This window comes from Periplaneta americana, chromosome 2 (assembly GCF_040183065.1).
Source record: "Periplaneta americana isolate PAMFEO1 chromosome 2, P.americana_PAMFEO1_priV1, whole genome shotgun sequence".
In the NCBI taxonomy this organism is placed as follows: domain Eukaryota; kingdom Metazoa; phylum Arthropoda; class Insecta; order Blattodea; family Blattidae; genus Periplaneta; species Periplaneta americana.
In genome coordinates, this window is record NC_091118.1 from 132,019,510 (window position 1) to 132,038,079 (window position 18,570).

At 32.9% G+C, this 18,570-nt stretch overlaps 1 protein-coding gene across 1 annotated transcript in view; it reads left to right on the forward strand.

The window, feature by feature from the left end:
* Positions 1 to 564: 564 nt before the first annotated feature.
* zfh1 (Zn finger homeodomain 1) overlaps positions 565 to 18,570 on the forward strand; it is a 105,533-nt gene continuing 87,527 nt past the window's right edge. Inside the window, exon 1 of the mRNA XM_069818443.1 lies at positions 565 to 705. Coding sequence (XP_069674544.1) covers positions 621 to 705 — 85 coding nt within the window. The 5' untranslated portion in view covers positions 565 to 620. The remainder of the gene's footprint in view (positions 706 to 18,570) is intronic.

Here is an 18,570-nt window from a genome sequence, read left to right on the forward strand (position 1 = left end):
AGTGTCATTTATACTACTAGGCCTACTACTACATGTATTAAATATCTTGAGACATTTTTCTTAACAATCGTGACTTTTTTCAACAGTACAGTTTGTAATTACTCAATTGAAGTCCATAATATGATATTTTCTATGTAACCTTTAAGACCGACATGATCAAATTTAGCGCTTTTTAATAATTGCTACAGATAAATATCGTAAAAATAAAACAAAAATATCCGTTTATTGGTTATAAATTGAATGAATAGCGTAGTACATTTACATAGGCGATAAAGTGCGTCATTAAATAGAATAAGTTGAGAACAAATAAAAGTGATGCATGTGTTGCGGGACGGGGCAGAGGTGTGTCATGTGTAGTTTCCAGTCTGTTAGTGTTGTCGGGGGGGAGGAAGAGGAAGAGGGTTAGATATTTGAACCTCCCTTCCCCACCTAGCCCTCCACTGTATGAAAAAGCATTTCGTTATAATTCGTGTATGTTCGGATGAGGGTTGGTTTTTGGCCTCGCGGAGGGGGATGTACTATGAGTCTCGTGTCTGGGCCGGCGCACGCCGCCACCAGTCGGGAGATGAGCTGCTGCCGTCAACGAGACGTGCACTGCTTGCTGCCTGCTTCAGTAGGCCATGGTTGCGCGTGGAGCGAGCATGTTTGGATGTTACGACAGTTACTCGTATCGACTCTGGAGCCTAGCCAACGTGTGGAGTCAGTGTGAGTAGCATTTCTTACAACAATTATTGTTTACAAAATAATTGCTTCCTCTTTTATGTTTTTCTTTGTGATTGCGTGATTTTGTTTCATAGCTGTGTGAAATATGTTAAGTGACTTGTGTGTTGGCGGTATAAAACATCAAAGAAAAACACGCCGTAACCTAAATAATAACTAAACTCGGCTTGCCGAATACTTAAATAATATTGACGACTTAGTTTAAAATAAATTCACCTCAACTTTCTATGATAAAGTTACGTAACTTAAATAAAGTGTTCACAAGATAACACTATGAATTAAAACGCAACGACTTCCAGAATTGAAGTTCTTTCGCTTATTAAAATAAAAATAATATAACTACCAAGATTAAATGCAATTCAAATCGTGTGGGTTTAAATATACGTCATAATGTGTTTGTTTTGAAGTTGTAGAACACGAAATAAACACGCGATGTTACCACAGATGTAAGTTCATTTATTTACTAAACAGAATAATATTCACTAAAAACTGAAATTAAGTTAAATTTGTTCACGTAATAATGCGTTGTGTGCCGTTAAAATCAAACACGAAACGAAGCGCTGTCACTAACAAAATAAATAAATTCGCTTACTTAACATACTTTTTATGATATTAAATTTACTCGCAATGTATAAAATAATATTGTGTGTGTTCAACGATTTACACTCAGGATAAGTTTAATATATATTTCTAATTTCATGGTAGCCTATTTAAAGGTGTAATTTTGTCTTCTCGTATATTGTAATAAACGTGTTAATTTTGGTGATTTCTTCCATGAAATGCGTTGCAGTATCGTGTGAATGTGTTTAATATAGCCTACAGTCTCTGTAACAGGCCCTAAACAAGATGCGAAAACAGTTTCAACGTAAAATTAATTTTATAAATCTTATTGGTAATATTGTAACACCGGGTTGTAAACAAGTTTTAGCTGTGTGATTACCCCTGAATAAATTGCGCCTAACGTATGATTTCAACTTGTGCAATACACGAATAAATTATTATAAAAATAACTTATAAAATACTTGCATTGATTTATAAACAGTAAACCTAACTTGTCGTGTCATGTGCTAATAATTAATCTAGACATAACGTTATTAACTTCGCCTTATTCAACATTGACAGTGCATTTCAAATAAATTAACTTCATGAATAAAATATACGTATTTTTATTGTGACACAATTAATGGCAATTTACAGAATAAGAATATATGAGCATACGTTGCAGAATATCCAGTACTACTGGATAATAAAATTATTCTGTCATCTGTTATTTTCAATTTAATAAGTATAGGTCTACCGAAATTATTTTGCATGCTTTTAATACAGGCCTACATTTCTGTTCCCTTTCTGTTCATTGTTTTATTGTTGAAAGTTGTGGTGTTACATATGCCTATATTATTTTAATACGATACTAAAAAAATTATATAAAGACGTTGAGTTATAACTTTTACATGTAAGATCGAAAGCCTTGCATTATAAGTGTGGATCTACATTTTGATGGAATAGCCTATTATTTCAGATACAATGTCATCAATTGTCATAGAACTTTGCCATGCTCTGTACATGTCACTGGGTTAGACATGAAAACTGTTGTAAAATTAATTAGTAAAGAATTTATACTATTAATTTATTTTGTGTAGAATATATTCTGATTTCCTATTATGTGTGTGTTGATTGATTTGTTACGATATTGTAGGCCTATTTCTACCCTTCTCTCACTTCTCATTTTCAATATACTGTAACTTATAAATTGTTTATAAATGACCTGTGTATAGATATTCTCACCTGCTACAGCTGCGTACATTACTTTCTGTAGTTACTATTATGTTCCTGTCTTAAGATATTTTTATAGCAATCTATGGATTTGGTCAGGTATGTAAAAATTATTTTTTACACGATCGTGTTTCTTGTTGTATTTACAGATATTGTTGTTATACCTTGAAAGTTAGAATTCACACACAGAAACTTGTTGCTAGGGAAACCATTCCTCATAACATAAGACTATACTGAAATAGAAACAGTATAGGCCTACTTATTGTTATTTAGTTACCATTGCAGTAGGGCCTATAGTTCTGCGAAGGCTTTGTAATAATATTGCTCTAAATTTTCAATGCAAAATATATTGTATTTGCAATTTTAAAAATATGATCGTGCAAAAAATATTGTACAATACACTTTTGTGAAGCTCATTACAAAATCTCGGAAATTGAAGAACTCGCTCTGCTCATTTTTCAAACTTTTCCTCGATTTTGTAAAACGCTTTTTCCAACCTTGTATCGTAATATAGGCCTACTATTACCGCTGTCAACCCGATGTGGCAGTTACCTACTTAGATAGGCCTACCTGTTATTAAATGCAAAAGTCTTGTCTCTCTCCCATTTGTTATTTACTCTAACCACACTGACTTGGCTCCTGTGAGAGATTGCAGGTTTATTCTGGTAGCATATGCATTTTAATACCTAGTTACGCAGTGATGTGTAACTGTGAACTGCTAGATATTTTATCTTGTTTGTGAGAGTAGTAAGATTCAAAATGTTTAGCAGTGGGTAGCATAAATTCATTAGGCCTACATGAAATTAACGTGTGTTGTTCATTACAAAATAAATGTAGTCTAATATAGATTGATATATTGCAATTTAAAGTCATTTCCTCCTTGTTTCATTCTGAAGACATTTAAAGGTTATTAGTTTATTACCTTATTACAGTCTGTAGGTGTGTTTATGTGTCCTGTGTCATAGCACATGGTTGTAAAATATGTAATACATTGCTTGTAATAAGATGGAATCTTCAAAAATTCCTTCCTTTTCATGTGAATTTGAGTTAAAAATATGAGTCGTATTCATAATATTTTCGTGCGTGGAGTTTATAGGGCTATAGTTCACCATGATGTATACCTATATAGGCAAATTACACTCATATATACATTTATTTATGAATTGTTTATCCATTTTTGTTGATAAGATTAAATTACCTTAGGGATAACAGCACCGAAAACGGGGAAAAGCATTATTCTTAGCTTTAAATAGTGACTAATTAATGAGAAGATGATGATTATTCATATTATAGACTTAGACCTATTTAAGTCAGATATCAATAAAATTAAAAATTTACACTATTCATTTTTTTTCCAAGTTACTGTTGAAGCTTATATTTCTTTTCACGGCTAAGACTGCTGCAGTCTGTTAAAAACTGAAGAGCTGGATGCTAAAATGTCCGTGCTAAGGTTTAAAAAAGATGCAGTTCTTTCCTAACTAAGCTTACTAGTAAGTCAGCCGCAGCGACAAAAGTAGGTCTACTTAGACCCTATAGTTACTCATAACAAATGATGACAAATTCAGCCATTATTGTACGACTGTAGTTAAGTACTAAAAGCTCTTCAATTTTATTCTGCCTTAAAATTAATGCCATTATTAATTTTTGATCCTACAGAATTCTCTCTCGTGTTTATTATCCGTTATTAATAACTTAAAAATTAAGCTAATGTAAGTCTTAGTGTAGTAAATAAATTATAGGCCTACTTTGATCTCTACATGTACAAAACCGTTGCTTCTGGAAAAAAAAAGAAAAGTTTTGACAGCATGTGTGGCATCCAACTCTTCATATTATCTGTTGCATTTATTCCGAGTTAGGACCTATGTCTACGAGTATTATTGAATAATTTTTATGTTTATTTAAAGCGAAGGTTTTACAGCTGATTGTGATGTACAGTATTTGAAATATGTTTCCCTCCAACAACTTAAAGGGGAATATCCCATTAGCATACAAAACAATAGACCGTACTGAGACATTGACTGTTTATAGTGTAGCTTTTAGTGTTCTTAATAGTTGTAGTTAGATAGAAAAAATAAGATCCATTTCATTCCTGTAACATCTGCCTTTGATGCATTAATCGTTGGGCGCATTAACCTTACCTTTCAGAAATTCTAACGTGCCATGCCAGGCGCCAACTATCTACTCGGCACGCAACCATAAACTCACATTTAATAGGTCTATATCTATCATTTCACAATTCCTGAGAGCATGCGTCACTTATGATGTAGACTAGAGTGATGTCTTTAATAACCTTTTGACCTCACTTCTCAATTAATCTCACTGTAATCTTGAGTATAATTACCTATGTACAAAAATTCCACTTCTACTCTTTGTACTGTAGAATTATTTGACTGTTTTGACCTCTCAGGAAAACATAAAATATTTTACAACGGCTTAGATTTCGATGCCCAAGACAGTTTGTATCTTGGCCCGCGCATTTCTCTAGAGCTGAGGAACGTTGAGTCTGTTAATTTTTGTCTTATTCTAGTTTATGTTTGACTCCATACTCTGAGTCCAGTGTCTCTACATCTGCATAACATTTTATGATGGCATCGTTCTTAGGAACAGACTCATTATAAAATTTAATGACTTGTCGCGTAGGTCCTATCTCCTGAAGTTTCATCTGTTACACGCTCTCTTGAAAAACTCCCTTTTAGCTATCCGAGGCAAATGTTTCACAAGCAGCGCGGCTTTCACTCCAAAAAGGCTTCCGTTTTACTCACATGCTGTTGTCTGGGGAGATGCAAGTACCTTCAGAATACATGTTCTAATGCATAGTTTCGCATAGAGCGTTGGATAGAATGTAAACCTATTTCTGAGTAAGATACAGTAAATTAAATTACTACTAAGGAAAAATAATGTAGGGCTTAAATGACGTATTTTACATAGGCCTAGCCTATTGCTTCCACGTGACCGCGGAGTTCCAATAGATCTACTTGTGAATTTGTAACAATTCACAAGTGAGGACGTAATAGACCAAAGGGCCTAATCAGTGATAATTGATTCTTCATTGAATTTTAATTATATGTAGGCCTATCTATTTGTATATTATTATTATTATTATTATTATTATACTACGTGAAAACTCACGAGAAAATTCCAAAACGCAAATACTTATATTATACTTACTTTTTTAATATTAAATTAATGTAAATATGTTGATAATTTTATATCTACTGTAGCCGAATTATAATATAAACACTTTCATAATGACATTGAAAATCCATAGATCTAGATCTAATAGCCTACTTAATTTTATACACAGCTCTGTGCGCTGAACCAAATAAATTATGAAATTGGTAAGTTGAATTTATTGCCGTCTTATTTAGCTTATCTTAATACAATGAGAATTATATTTCCAATTTAATACATTATATCAATGCTAGATGAACGTTTTCAGCATTAAAAATGCCATCATCAGATCATGAGGTTAAAATACGATAAATATCGAAATATGAACACTTAACATTTATAAAATACAAGAAATTTACATATGCCAGTTATTAAAATAATTATGTACATATAGCCTAATGAAAACTGATGTTTGATATTACAACATAGGAGCGTGATGCATTAAAACAAGTAGGTATTGTATGTTGTAATCTTCATCGTAATATGATACAAACATGACTATCAAATAAATTATGTCAATATGAACTAGCCAATAATTAGGCCTATACATGAACTTAAAATACTGCATGTACTGTGGCTTAATATTAGCCAATTGCAGACTAAATAGGCTATATCTTACATGATAATCTGGTAAATTGAATCTTGGTTATTTTCTGTTTATTTACATCAATAACTAAACTGTCGTATTCATAGTCTTACAGTTCGTTCGTTGTTATAAAGAAGATAAAGGTATCCCTTTAATATGGCCTCGGAGGCGTGGCTCCCACCTTTTCTATACAGTTGGCATTAGTAGCAGTAGGGACGACAGTTCTACGTGCTTTCTGCCTTTACCCGTAAGAAAATACCCCTCGTACTCATTTCTGTTAGAGGCTGAGCAAAACACCTTTAAGTGTTATCAAATTTGTTCAGAAAATGTGTCCAAATATTTAATACACCCCGACACGATACAACTAGCCTAGTTAAAAAATTTTACACTAATTTTGTCACTAAAACAGGTTGCAAAGACTTAAAACTCATGATTTAGGCAATATAGTGCAATAATTTATTGATTAAAAGTTAACGGAAAGTGAATGGTTATATAACACATTAATTTTTTCGTTTATTTCAAACTTAAAATATTTTATAGACTATCAAGGATTGCCAAACTTTTTTATCCAAGCGAAAACTTCTGAGAAGTGGATGCTAGCTACCGCCCCCCTTCTCCAAAGATAAACATAAAAGCATAAGCTTACTCAAGTCAACGACAGTAACCTTAAATTCAATTCATGTTACATTATACTTTCATGTTTAAATATTTCAAGGCTAAATACAGTCGGTTAAGGCGCTTGCCTGCCGGTCTGAAGTTGAGTTCGGGCCCGGGTTCGATCCCCGCTTGGGCTGATTACCTGGTTGGGTTTTTTCCGAGGTTTTCCCCAACCGTAATGTGAATGCACGGTAATATATGGCGAATCCTCGGCCTCATCTCTCCAAATATCTCGCTATCACCAATCTCATCGACACTAAATAACCTAGTAGTTGATACAGCGTCGTTAAATAACCAAATAAAATAAAATCGAGACAAATTGGAAGAACAAATAGGCCCAGCCTAAATTTTACCACCTGTCAGAAGTCACGTATTCGTTCACACTTCTGATCGATGGCTATCTGCTAAAACACCTCCCGCAAATGCTATGTTGCTAGATGGACAATACATCCCTGTTGGGGATTGGGGGGGGGGAGGACAAAAATCATTATATCTACCACAAAATAACTGCATTTTTTCGCGGGTTCACTTACAATTCGCATGATTCAAACACATTAAGACGCAACTTGTGTTAAATGTTTATGAACATAAGTTAAGTAGCCATAAATTATAATCTCAGAATATATTATAGAACATTATAGGCACTTTTAAATAAATATTTTATTTCTTATTGTTATTAACGTGAAATTATTTGTGTCATGTCCATGAAAACCTACACGCCCCCCCCCCCACTATCCTCTCACAATTTATCGCCCCCCCCCCTGAAAACTAGAAACGTCCCCTGAGGGGCAATACCGCCCACTTTGAGAGAAACAGTTTTACTCGTATATGATCAACTGTTTTAAACAAATTAACTTATATTATTGTGTTTATAATGATATAAAAATTATAACCTGTTTGAAAATGTTATGTATGACACATATCAGTGAGTATAAGTAACTTCATTACAATAAGGCTACATAAATCACGAATAGGCCTATATATGTACGTACAAAAAAAAAAAAACAATTTTATCCTACAGAGTGACACATCATTACAAAGGTTTCTATCAACCTTCCTAACTTTATCACTCAGCCACAACTTTCCGTTTTTGTGACTAATATAATCTTGTAATCTATTTCTGTAAGTTTGAGTCATTTTATTCTTCAGCTATACAAGTTCATGTAACTCATTTCGATCAGCATAAATCTAATTTTGTGTAGTTAATTAAATGAAACATGTGCTGGCTGGAGTAGCCTATCTATGAAACCTTGCGTTTGATTTAGTCGGAATTGAAATGCTCCATTTAATTGATCCCCAGTGTTTACTCGCACCTTCCATTAAGGGCATTATAGCCTGTCAGGTCATTGCCTGCTGTCCCATAACGCCATACAAAAGTGATGTGAAGATGAGGACGCTGAATGTGCAGCCACGTGTCAACGCAGAAAGCAAAGGGATTCCATTACTGCTGCGTGCGTCAAGACTGAAATATTCTGGCTATGTACAGTCCTGCTTGTCTGGATTAGAAATCCTTGTCACACGCAGTAAAGGCATTAAAGTATCATTAATGAAATTTGGACTAAAATGATTATGCAGTTGTAAAACATTTCATAGTCACTAAATTGTCTGGAATAAATTAATTTTCTTTTAAATATGTATGAAATATATCCATTTCTCGCAAAAATGATTACTGTCATTTTTAACCAGAATTATTTTAATTTTATAAATGGTGTTCCTAGTAACGCTGTAGGTTACACACTTGGAATAGAAAATAAATTATGTAGGTCATTAAAAGTAGGCCTACTAACAATTTTAATATTTATGTACAAAATAACTGGATGTAGCTACAAACAAAAGAAAAGGAAACGTTTAAAGATTAACCGAAAACTGTATTTCAGAGTAACAATCAATTACTAGAGACCACTGGCAAGTAAATTATAAATAGGCCATTTTAAAAGAAAAACTAAAATAGATGTATCTATTTAAATCCTTAAAAATATGGATTTATAGGCTTACACACAGAAATATGCATGCATATAATGTAAGCTTATCAGATTTACTAAAGTGTGCATTATAAACGTGAAATTAACACAATTAGTCAATTCACTTTATTTCCTGCTGCTGCAGCGTGCGATAAAAGTCATTGTAAAATTTCACCTACTGAAATCTTCATATCTAGACCTATCGCTAAAGAATAGACCGGTCCAAGGCTCTATAACAAGATAACAGCTGAATTACCAAACATTCAATTTGCTAATGCACCTTATTTAAAAAATCAGTTAAAATTATTCTAAAGTTTTAATTACTGTAATATCTGTGGCTTTCTGTTTCTCTTTTTACTTTTTGTTAATTATTTGTTTTAAAATATTGTGGAATGCCCCTTGAGCCCGAGTATGTACTCATTCTGGGGATACTAGAGCGATTTTTATATGTAAAAACATATATTTATTCTTGCAATAATAATAATAATAATAATAATAATAATAATAATAATAATAATAATAATCATATGAGCCGTTCAAAGCAAAAGTGGTGTAAGTCAAAAATGGATAATGAGGGTTAAAGTAAACATTCTGTAAAATACAGTGCAAAGTAGCAATTAATATTCAATTTATTTAAACTATTAGTAGTCGATGGATAGCACGAAGGACATATTAACTCCTACTTTGCGCTGTATTTACACAATTTTTACTTTAAACCTCATTACCCAATTTTGACTCACACCACTTTTGCTCTGAACGGCTCATATATACCCAGATAGCTCGACCTTATAGGCTTTGACGGTAACAACTTTCGTCAGGTTTACTATGCTGCCATCCAGTTGTTGCATAAGGAGTCACGTCATAACTACCATTTGATTTACATTAGCGACTGTACCGCCATCTAGTGTTCGTTTATGGCGGACGGGTGGCGATCCTGGCGGTTGTTCTCTTCAGAGTATATATATATATATATATATATATATATATATATATATATATATATATATATATATATATATATATATGATCTAGGCTAATAGCTACATAGACTATTACAAAATAAATAATAAAAAAAGTACGTCAATATCGAACACGACGATAAGTATTATTTTTTCAAAAAAAATTTTTTTTTCTAAAAATGTATGCTGGTAACTTGAAGCTTAAAATATAAATCTCGGTAGTCTTAAATATCTTAATTTTCTTGAAGTAGTAGAAAATTACGTATGTTACGTAGGCCTATGTTCTCGAAGCAGTAGAAAATATGAATGCGACGTAGGCAAACTATAGGCTATGTAAGCTCATCTCTGGCTCACCTATGAATATACACAAACATTCAATCTGAATAGCAGTATTTCGTCCCTTAATCACTGCAGTAGGGGGTATAATCGAAATATACATTTCTGTTATCAAATTTAATAATATCGCTTTTGTAGGCTAAGTGTTTCAGAATGCCAACTTGCATTTTGCATAAAAATCAGTTTATCACAGACTTGTCGGAATGGGAAACATTAACAAAAAAGTCTGCAGACGATGTTAATGATGGTGAAAATCAAGAATTTCCCTCTAAACTCTTAACGATCAAAAAGTGGAATGACATTTCGCTATAAGTTATCCCGTTTATTTGAAACAAAATGTCCTTATATCCTAAGCGTTGAAAGGATTCAATTATTCTTGTTTAGAAGAATGCTTACTTACATAGGCTTATAGCCCTACGTGTAGTAGGGCCTAAGTTAGTATTAAAGAGTTTTTGGATAAATTCATCTTCTCCTTGACATAGCGATGAACTCGGAAGTGATTTTTCTCTCCTTTTTACCACTTTCTGTGTGGTCTGAACATACATGTCTTGTAGTACAGCGTAAGTTTCGAACCAAGTTGTAAAAATAACTAATAAAAGACCGATTGTACGCACAAGTTTCCGGTTTTTTATTTGACTTCATTGCAGATCTCTTTCCAAGACTCTGTCTGCTACATTATTTCCGTGTCACTTTTCATTTATTACCAAAATCTGAACAGTTTTCTACTGTCTCGCTATGCAGACATTTGGCTAGAACTCTGAACTCATTAAACTCGATATTTAATGCAATCTTATAATTAAAAATAGGCCAGGCTGAGCGTCCTTAATATTTTGTATCAATAAACACTTCCAGTCTTCTAAATATACGATCTTTTGCATTGGTGCTTTGCGATTCGATAACTATTTCACTTCTTGAGCACCTTGCCAAGGTGTTGTAGCCTATGCCTATAGGGAAATACATTTTTGTTATATAGCCATTTGTAATTCCTACATCCCAACGGTGTAATTAAGCGATCTAATTTTGTATGATGGAGACCCAAGATCAAAACTTGAGATCGCTTATAAAATATTTTCTTACATTCTTTGGTTCAAATAAGAAACTCAAATAGGCCTAGGATATTTAACAATAATATAGTCTATTAATTATACTTCTTATAGGCCTAAGTCTGTTATTGTATAAGTTAAAAAAGACTAAGCTCAGTCTTGATAACAGACGATGGCGAAATGAAATGTTTTTGAAATGGTAATTAAATAGTTTACATGTAGGCTATACATTTATGCTACCCCTATTATTATTATTATTATTATTATTATTATTATTATTATTATTATTATTATTAATCGTCGCCATGCTTTTAATACATTGAGTATGTTCGTCTTCAGGATGTTGATCATTTTAGATGGATGCACATTTTATTCACTCGGGAAGCATTATGTTAGCCTATCCCTCTTGAGAAAATAGGCTATCTGTCACTTTTAAAACACGTTATCTGGTTATTATATTGAAAATGTTGTAAACCACTTAATGGTAGTAAGGTAGTAAACATTAAAAAAAACTTTATTCTAGATGTTTCGTTTCCTATTAAAATATTAAAAACTTTATTACGGATATTTCGTTTCCTATTAAAAATATTAAAAACCTTTAGTACGAATGTTTCGTTTCCTATTAAAATATTTAAAAGTTTAGTACGGATGTTTCGTTTCCTATTAAAAATATTAAAACCTTTAGTACGAATGTTTCGTTTCCTATTAAAATATTTAAAAGTTTAGTACGAATGTTTCGTTTCCTATTAAAAATATTAAAAACTTTAGTACGGATGTTTCGCTTCCTATTAAAATATTAAAAACTTTAATACGGATGTTTGTTTCCTATTGAAATTATTAAAAACTTTGTGGATGTTTCGTTTCCTATTAAAAGTATTAAAAACTTCAATAGGGATGTTTGTTTCCTATTGAAATTATTAAAAACTTTGTGAATGTTTCGTTTTCTATTAAGAATATTAAAAACTTTAGTACGGATGTTTCATTTCCTATTAAAATATTTAAAACTTTAGTACGGATGTTTCGTTTCCTATTAAAATTATTAAAAACTTTATTGTGGATGTTTCGTCTCCTATTAAAAGTATTAAAAACTTTAGTACGGGTGTTTGGTGTCGTTAAAATATTAAAAACCTTTAGTACAGACATTTTGTTTCCTATTGAAATTGGATGTTTCGTTTCCTATTAAACTATTAAAAACTTTAATACGGATGTTTGTTTCCTATTGAAATTATTAAAAACTTTGTGGATGTTTCGTTTGCTATTAAAATATTAAAAACTTTAGTACGGATGTTTCGTTTCCTATTAAAATATTTAAAACTTTAGTACGGAAGTTTCGTTTCCTATTAAAAATATTAAAAACCATTAGTACGGATATTTGTTTCCTATTAAAATTATTTAAAATTTTATTGTGGATGTTTCGTTTCCTATTAAAAATATTAAAACCTTTAGTACGGATGTCTCGTTTCCTATTAAAAATATTTAAAACTTCAGTACGGATGTTTCGTTTCCTATTAAAATATTAAAAACCTTTAGTACGGATATTTCTTACCTATTAAAATTATTAAAAAGTTTATTGTGGATGCTTCGTTTCCTATTAAAAGTATTAAACACTTTAGTACGGATGTTTCATTTGCTATTAAAAATATCAAAAACCTTTAGTACGGATATTTGTTTCCTTTTGAAATTATTAAAAACTTCATTGTGGATGTTTCGTTTCCTATTAAAAATATTAAAAACTTTATTACAAATGTTTCGTTTCCTATTAAAAATATTAAAAACTTTATTATGAATGAAAGAGAGATGGAACGGAGAAAAATTCTCTCCGGCGCCGGGATTTGAACCCGGGTTTTCAGCTCTACGTGCTGACGCTTTATCCACTAAGCCACGCCGTTTAGAATCGTCTCAGATTAAGCTCCATCTCTTGGGTTCCCTCTAGTGGCCGCCCTCTGCACTACGTCATAGATGTCTATGAACGCAGGACCGAAGTCCATACATGTGTTGAGGTGCACTCAGATGAGTGACTGTTTGGCCGGGATCCGACGGTATGGGCGCCGTCTTTAAATCACAAAGTGATTTATTACGCATATCATATATATTTTGATTCTTTAAATCACAAAGTGATTTATTACGCATATCATATATATTTTGACGGCGCCCATACCGTCGGATCCCGGCCAAACAGTCACTCATCTGAGTGCACCTCAACACATGTATGGACTTCGGTCCTGCGTTCATAGACATCTATGACGTAGTGCAGAGGGCGGCCACTAGAGGGAACCCAAGAGATGGAGCTTAATCTGAGACGATTCTAAACGGCGTCGGGATTGTATCCGGCGTGGCTTAGTGGATAAAGCGTCAGCACGTAGAGCTGAAAACCCGGGTTCAAATCCCGGCGCCGGAGAGAATTTTTCTCCGTTCCATCTCTCTTTCATCATGTGATGACGCAGAATATCTGCGTGGAAATATCATATGTACTTCGGTACATCAAAATATATAAAAAATATATATTTATTATGAATGTTTCGTTTCCTATTTAAAATTTTATTACGGATGTTTCGTTTCCTATTAAAATATTTAAAAACTTTAATACGGATGTTTGTTTATTTTTGAAATTATTAAAAACTTTGTGGATGTTTCGTTTCCTATTAAAAATATTAAAAACTTTCAATAGGCCTAATAATGATGATAATAATAATGATAATGATAATGATAATAATAATAATCATCATAATCATCATAATTATATTCCTTTACAGGCTATTGATTCATTTCTAATGTGTTCAAAAGCTTACGCATTTAAAACATTCTATTCCGGAGAGTGTGGAATTACAAAAATTTCAATAAATTTTGCTTCATTTTCGTATATGCTAGGCAATGCTTTTCGATGTTGTTGCCAAAATATTTCTTCCACGAAAGTCATCCAAGAACGACGCTCGAGGCGTGAAATCTGTGTGCTGCATTAGTTATGGGGCGTATGATTGAACCGCAGATCTCTTTACTTAGCCATTGCTGTACGAGTATCAGATTTGGTGCGTACTTTCACCTGTGTTGATGTACTGTTAGCTTATGGGAGAATCAATTTTTTTAGCGGTGATTTCTGTTTGTGAGGAAGCTGGCTGGACCACTGCCAACGCCGGGGCACCTGTCAAGCGGAATGAGTTCATCACTGAAAGGAACTCTACACTTGTTACTATACGAATCCCGTTCTAAAACATAACGCTTCTCCCGTAACATTAATAACGGTACTAATGGACAGTCCTACGTTTACAAACGGCCGTGTAATTTGCTCAGGTTATTTTTTTTAAAACTCTCCCTTGTCAAGTTTTTGACCTATTAAAATAAAAAGATGATTCTCAGAAGGTTCTTGTATGCGTTCCAAGAACTTTTCCAACTCTATTGGATATCTGAATGTAGTTAAGGTGTTAGAGACTAATTGTTCTTTTTATACCTGTCAGTTATGAAACTATTAAAAGTAAAAGACTTCTCAGAAAGTCTTGGAAACATTTTGAACTCGTTCCAAAAACCTGTTTCCGTCTCGGTAATAAAATTATTGTATCTAATTAACTAACAACTTAAGAATTCTTTGAAAATTTTTTTCTTATAAGATTTTTAATAACTTTCAGATAAAATTCATATAAAGAAAACTAAAGGAATTACTTTTAAAGTAAAATCTGTGAGAAAAGAAATACAAATACGAAATCGAATATTACTGTATGAGTAGAAAGGAACACTAATATTTTTCTTTTTCAGTTGCAATGTTTCATACTTTTCAATCTACGAATACAAAGTTCAACGCATGTTAGCTTAAGATGGATAAAAAAGTTCTTGCAAGTGGAAACAAAATTATTGAAACTGAATCGAACCTGCAATCTTCCTGAATGATAGCCCTATAGGGGAAACTCGGCTAATTCTGCAGTACCGGTAATTCCGCAGTAGTGCATATGATTTTACTGCGGCTTTACAATAGCGTGAACGTAAGTTTTGAGAGGCTGTCAACAGTCCTCTGCAGTGCTATAGAAAAAAATCAAGGATACTGGTCGACACCTCTGTCGGCAATGCAGTGAAACCTCGAAAGTTGGCTGTTTTTCGTGTTTTGCTACATGGCTGTGAAGAAAGTGAGCATTGTTACATATAAATTGTTCCTTTTATGTTACTTTCATAATGTAGGCTATTTCGTAATTATTTACTGCTGCGGAATTAGTGAAGTCCTATTGCGGATTTATCCGCACTGTTGCGAAATTACCAGAGTTCTTTTTCAGCTTTAATGTATGTACAACTAAATATATTTGCATTTTAATAGGTCTCTTTATCTCATTTGGTAATGAAAGGTTTCGTCCATGTCTACATACCTTGATAATATTTTTCAATAAACATTTTGATAAAAATATGATAGATTTACTTCTTAATATTGCGGAATAAGCCGAGTCTCCCCTAAGCTTTGTCTACTACTCAGAGACGTCGAAATTGAACAAGACAACAAATAATAATTTTATTCAAACAACTTAAATAAGGTTCATAAGATCAGTTGCTGGCTGTGCGTTAAGAAATCATAAACACATTCATGATGGCCTATTGGAAAGTTTATTATCTACAGTAAACCATACAACCAAATGGAGAGAATATAACTTAGGCCTTTTTTGAAAATGGAGTCACATACGAGTAGATTTTCGTGTTTTATTTAATTACAGACTAACATGAAAGAAACCAGCGAGATTTCAAAGAAACACTTTGATGAAATTAGTTCTGATGATGGATTATGAAGAATGTCCATGTTAATTCTTCATTTATCAAAAATATTTAGCTCTGTAATAAGTATGCCTATACGAAACACAATGATCATTTTATGTAATAATTCACCCGGAATAGTTAAAATGCGTACGTCTGTCTACGATTTTATTGGGCATAAGCTTATGCAATAGGACGTCTACTCGATTCCTTGCAGAAAATTGTACAGTACATTTGCCTTCTTATTAGGCCTAGACCTAAGCGGCTGTTTTGTGCCATGCTGATGGCATGGTCAACGAGACCCGCTAGTCTACATTATGTTTCGTCAATATTAACAATCCTCACAACACTTGATGGCGAAACGGGTGAAAAGGCTAAAGGGCTAAAACGTCTAGCCTACAGCAAATGAAGATATAGCCTAAAAAAATGCAACTTATCTAGGCCTATAAGTCTAACTTGCGGTCTCGTAACATCTTCATACAATTTGTGAACCTACGTTTGTGATGTAGTATTCTGTTCATCGACGCTTTTTGCTGTAGAGGTTATTCAGCGTTGAAATTCAACATGGGTGATAATGGTCGACATTTTGCCAGAATCCCTTAATCAGAAAGTGTTGTTTTACGTGTCTTAAATCTTAACTTTACTTCCCCCATTAGAGGGGCCATTTTAAGAATTTTATCGCCTTTTGAAATCATCACTATTGTTTGCGGTTTACAAAATAGGCTAATATTTGCAGGAGATGAAGATGACATGGTCTACGTCTAAGCTTATATGCCAAATAAACTCGTAGAAGAATATTAAAAATGGCATTTGAATATAAATAGGCCTATAGAAAAGAAACAATAACCTATATGCGTACCTAACTCAGGGTTTAAGCCACAGTCGCATTTTGCTATTTGACTTCTAAAAATGCAACAAACTTTGAATGTAAATGTTAAAAAATGCGACGACCACATTAGACTTCAGAAGATGGTAATGGAGAAAATGAAATCAGAGATGTGTTTGAACTAATCTGAATTTAAATGAAATGCTAATGACATGGGTAATGTTCAAAAAGATATTGAGCAATAGATGTTCAGGAATTGATTTCAAAGAATTGATGCAATTCATGTAAGTTGAGTGAACAAATTCTTCTAATTGATTTATATAATTCCATCGCATTCTGTGAATTGTGAGTGAGGATTTAGTTGCATAAATCTTGTAAAGACTGGAATTAGAAACCACCTTTCAGTAAAAAGAGTTAGCATTCTGCTAACAATAAATCTTGAAAGGTATACTAGTAAAGAATTTCAATGTTTAGAGTGCTCATTAAATAACGTATTTTAATGTGATGTAAATTCAGCAGTAATTGATTCTAAACATACCAACGTCTAATGATTTACTGACATAAATATGTCTAGAGTGTAATAAGATGGATTGAAAGTAATAAAACTCCAAGAAACAAATTACATAACTTAACTTTTTTGTTTCTGCATACTTTATTAATTTTAACTTTCTGCACAATTATTTATAATATTGCATAAGTTTAAGCATTTTGCAATTTGCACAAATATAATTTTTCATTTGTGCATTTTTTCGATAATTATTTATTTTCTAGTTTAAACCCTGACCTACCTCCCAATAAGATGTAGGTCCTATAATAGAAGATGTGAATCATTTAGGCTCTAATACAGACGAAAATTGCTTTCGCAAAACATGCAACCAAATCTTTACGTGGTATTATCTGAAACAGGAATATAAAAAAGAAACAAAATGTAGAATTTATGTAAGTATAGGCCTAATAGACCTATAGGATATTCTTTCAGGCGTATATGGTAATGAAACTTAGTCATTAAGGGTGCTATGAATAGACATTTCGCTAGCCCGCGCTACGAGCGTGCTAAACTAGCCCCGACTATCGACTGATTACTTGTACAGGATTCATATCATATCATGTCGCTAACACTGGTTTATGAATACGATAAACGTTAGTTCGCTGATCATCCACCGGAAGGCCGCGCTAAGAATGTCTATGAATAAAGCCCTAACTGATTCACAAAGACAAAGACAGTAGACTTTGATTACCTTAGAATTTAAGACAAAACAAAAAATGGATTATTTTGGAAGGAAATGAATAGGCCTATCACAATATCCATTGTAAAACAAATTTTAAAATAAAACCCTTAGCCTAAATGACATGGTCATGTATAGCCTAATCAAAAATAGACTATAGCCTATATTCCAATGGCCATTGCCAGGTAGAAACAAAAGTGAAAGACCAAGATTGGATTGGAACGACAGAGAAAAATTTAAACTGAAGACGGCAAACCTATTTTAAAAGGGGAAAGAATAAATCATCAGCTGGGTTTGAACACCTAAACCTTGGATCCAGTGGTTAGCACGGTTGCTATTGGACCACTGAGGATGAAACTGTGATTTGAGGGTCCGTCCTCGAATGCAGTAACATTTTAGTCGCATTTTTTCATAGCGAATTCCACTTATCTTGCTAAGCATAAATATAGAACGAGGTACTTCAGTTTTAATTCCTTAGTTCTAACACGGGTGCACGGTAAATCCATCTTACTCATATGATGGACTCAAGAATGCATAAAATTGTAATCTGATGTTTACATAACATTTCACAACATGATGCAAGTCTGTGA